Genomic DNA, 2966 nt, shown 5'->3' on the forward strand with positions numbered 1-2966 from the left:
GACCACGTGGTACACACATGCACGTGTATTTATTACTTTAGCCCTCCCATAAATATATATGGATTATATGTTAGCATCCAAATAATAAATATATAAATAAATTCATAAATTAACATAATTTTATATAATATGTTAAATTTATGTGAATAGTTTTAACGTGTTATATCATTCATTTAAAGGTATATAAATAATGAAAAAAATAAAGAAAAAAAGAAACCTTAGCCTAGGGTTTCAAACTGAATACCCTGTTGAGGTTGTAGAGAGGCACAAATTAATGAAGATTTCGCGGACAGGGTATATCTGTCATGACGGTTTCTGATGAACTGGCTCCTTCTGGACTTTTGCCTTTGTTTACTTCAGAAACAAAATGATTCCCTTTTCGTCTTCTGGTCAACAAAACCAAGGAAAGCAGTGAGAAAATTGTCCACCCAAATCATGATAACTCCTTACTCATTTTATCACTCTTTTTTAGTCCCTTCTGCTTGTTTTTACTTCTCTCTCTCTCTCTCCCCCTCTCAAGTAATAATCCTGAACTACTGTATATCTGTAAGACCCCTATATATAGATTTACCTGATTCATCTTCTCAGTAGCTCCATCAAATTACAGTTCTTTTAAATGACAGTTCATTCGTTCGTTCATTCGTTCCTGCTACCTGAAGTGACCACACTTGACTTGTTCTTACCATAATCAATCAGCATAAGTACTGTTATAGTACTTGACAGACATGGCTGGACAGGTATTCGTTTGTCTTCTCTCTAATTCATTTGGATTTTCCCCCTGTTCTCTCCCTCAGATTTGTTCAGTCTGTCCTGGTTCTGTACTGTTTTTTCATATAATTTTCTGATAGTGGGTCTGACTTTCCTCAGCATTGTCGTGTTTGTTATTGCAGAGTTCCATTGTTCATTTTTGTCTATTTTCGAGAAGAGGATGTTTAATTCATATATTTTCTTTTTCTGATTGATTTGATTGTAGGAGGAAGGCTGGCCTCTGGGTCTGCAGCCATTGAATGTGAGAGTAGGGTTGGTTAGAAACCATGATTTCTCTGGATCAGTATCATTCAACACTCTGCTCACTGGCTCCCCAACGTGCTCCACTGTTTCTTCTTCATCGGACTTGGACACAGAGGTCAGCAATAATTAAATAAAGAAATTGCTTTCGTACATTTTGTAGAGGAGTCTCGGCTCTGATATTTCTATTGCGATCTCAAATTTCTGGACAGGCAAGCAAAGTCATCTGACATGATTGGAATGAACTATTGCCTTTTCAGTTTCTCTCTGTTTGTACTCTTATGAACAAAGATTCTTGGTGATTTGAATGTCATTTTCTTGATCATCTCTCTCTCAGATCGTTTCCATTTGATTGGTTAGTTCTTCATTTTGTTTATGACTAGAGTGACGATTCATTAGGATCAAGGGAGTTAAATTTTACAATCCTAATATAGCATTACAATGTGGACCTAAGAATTGAGTTTAATCAAAACTGTTTACAAGTTTAATTTTTCTCACAGAATTGAGGTGGCTGGTTCAAGTGATCCCATGGCTTGACATATATTATTGTATTTATAATGATATTTACATATTTGAATACATAGATAAGATAAGACATTTGAAATACAAAGTTAAAGATTACAACAACCGGATAAAATGCAAACTATCATTCCTAGATTTACTGCATAACTTTCGGAACTAATTGAAGTTTATCTCTAGAGTATTCAGATTCTGTTGTGTGTTGTGTATCTTGTCTGACAGACTAGACATCATGTGTTTTCAAATCATTAATTGCTGTCTAAAAGTTAATATTCTAATTGAACAGCTTTTTGATGGCAAATGATCACTCGACCAACTCGGTTCGAGATTAAGCAACAGATTAATTATAATGTCTTGAGATTTTTGGCCAAAAATGTTTTGATCTTTTGCTGAATCACCACATGCACTGTGGTACTGCATTGATTGCAGTCTACAGGGTCTTTTTTCCATGACAAGAGTGTCACGCTTGGGAGCCTTATAGGCGTTTCCAGCATTTTGGAGCTCTCTAGAAGATCAATACGGAGAAGAAAAACCGAACCCCTCAAGGAAAAGAAGAGCAGCAGCAGGCCCAGATCAATTGGGTTTTTCTCTTTGTGCTTAAGGGACAGAACTGATGGTAAGAGTGTGAAGAATCCTTCATCTCTTCGCCATTTTCTTGCTGTGGAGAGAAAAGCTTCAGCTACTGACGAATATCAAAGGAACCAGAACCCTATTAATGGTATTGGACCCGAAGAATTACTTGGATTGGCGCAGCCTGTAACGGAACCAAACTCACTTTTTGTTAATGGTCGTGTTGCTCCTCCTCCTCAAACTATTTCGGGTACTAATTCAGATGTCGGATGGAGAAAAGAAAAAGGAGTACTAGATGATCAGCATGGTGATCAAGGGGTTGAAGTTCCTTCACTATTTTCATGCATGTGTGGACAATCAACGGACTGAACAAGCATGCATATTGTGTGCAAAATCCCTTTTTTGACTCTCAATTGTTGTCCTAGGATGGAGTAAACTGCATGCCTTGGAAAGATATGGAAACTATTTTAAACCTCTTATTGGCTTTGCCCAAGACGTACGGGCAAAGTGATCATATGAGGAGTGCATCTTCTTTTTTTTCAGATTGTTTACAGAAAATATGAGTTTTTGTTTCGTTACTTTTTATGGGTTTTAATGGAAGTTGGACTTTAAATATGCTTGGGCCAACTTAATACGATGTGGATCATGAATTGTGGCGGGAATGGGCTAAAATCCAGATGTAGATACAGGATCAAAATTATTGGACTAAATAATTACAAAGGTGAGGAAGGACAGGACAGAGGATATCACGTGCATGGGGCATGATGATGAGGAATCATGAAGCCCGTGATGCATGGAGACGCGTGAGCTTTACGCCAGAAAGTCTCTTCTACCTCCTCGATCGTGATGAGGATGCATCAGAGAAATGC

At 37.4% G+C, this 2966-nt stretch overlaps 1 protein-coding gene across 1 annotated transcript; it reads left to right on the plus strand.

Moving 5' to 3' along the window:
• The first annotated feature begins 290 nt into the window (after positions 1-290).
• LOC122291284 (uncharacterized protein At3g17950-like) lies at positions 291-2712 on the plus strand. The gene is made up of 3 exons (XM_043098951.1): positions 291-737; positions 974-1126; positions 1957-2712. The coding sequence occupies exons 1-3, from the start codon at positions 726-728 to the stop codon at positions 2464-2466; spliced, it is 675 nt and encodes a 224-aa protein (XP_042954885.1). The 5' UTR covers positions 291-725; the 3' UTR covers positions 2467-2712.
• Positions 2713-2966: the final 254 nt, after the last annotated feature.

This window comes from Carya illinoinensis, chromosome 13 (genome assembly GCF_018687715.1).
Source record: "Carya illinoinensis cultivar Pawnee chromosome 13, C.illinoinensisPawnee_v1, whole genome shotgun sequence".
Taxonomy (NCBI): domain Eukaryota; kingdom Viridiplantae; phylum Streptophyta; class Magnoliopsida; order Fagales; family Juglandaceae; genus Carya; species Carya illinoinensis.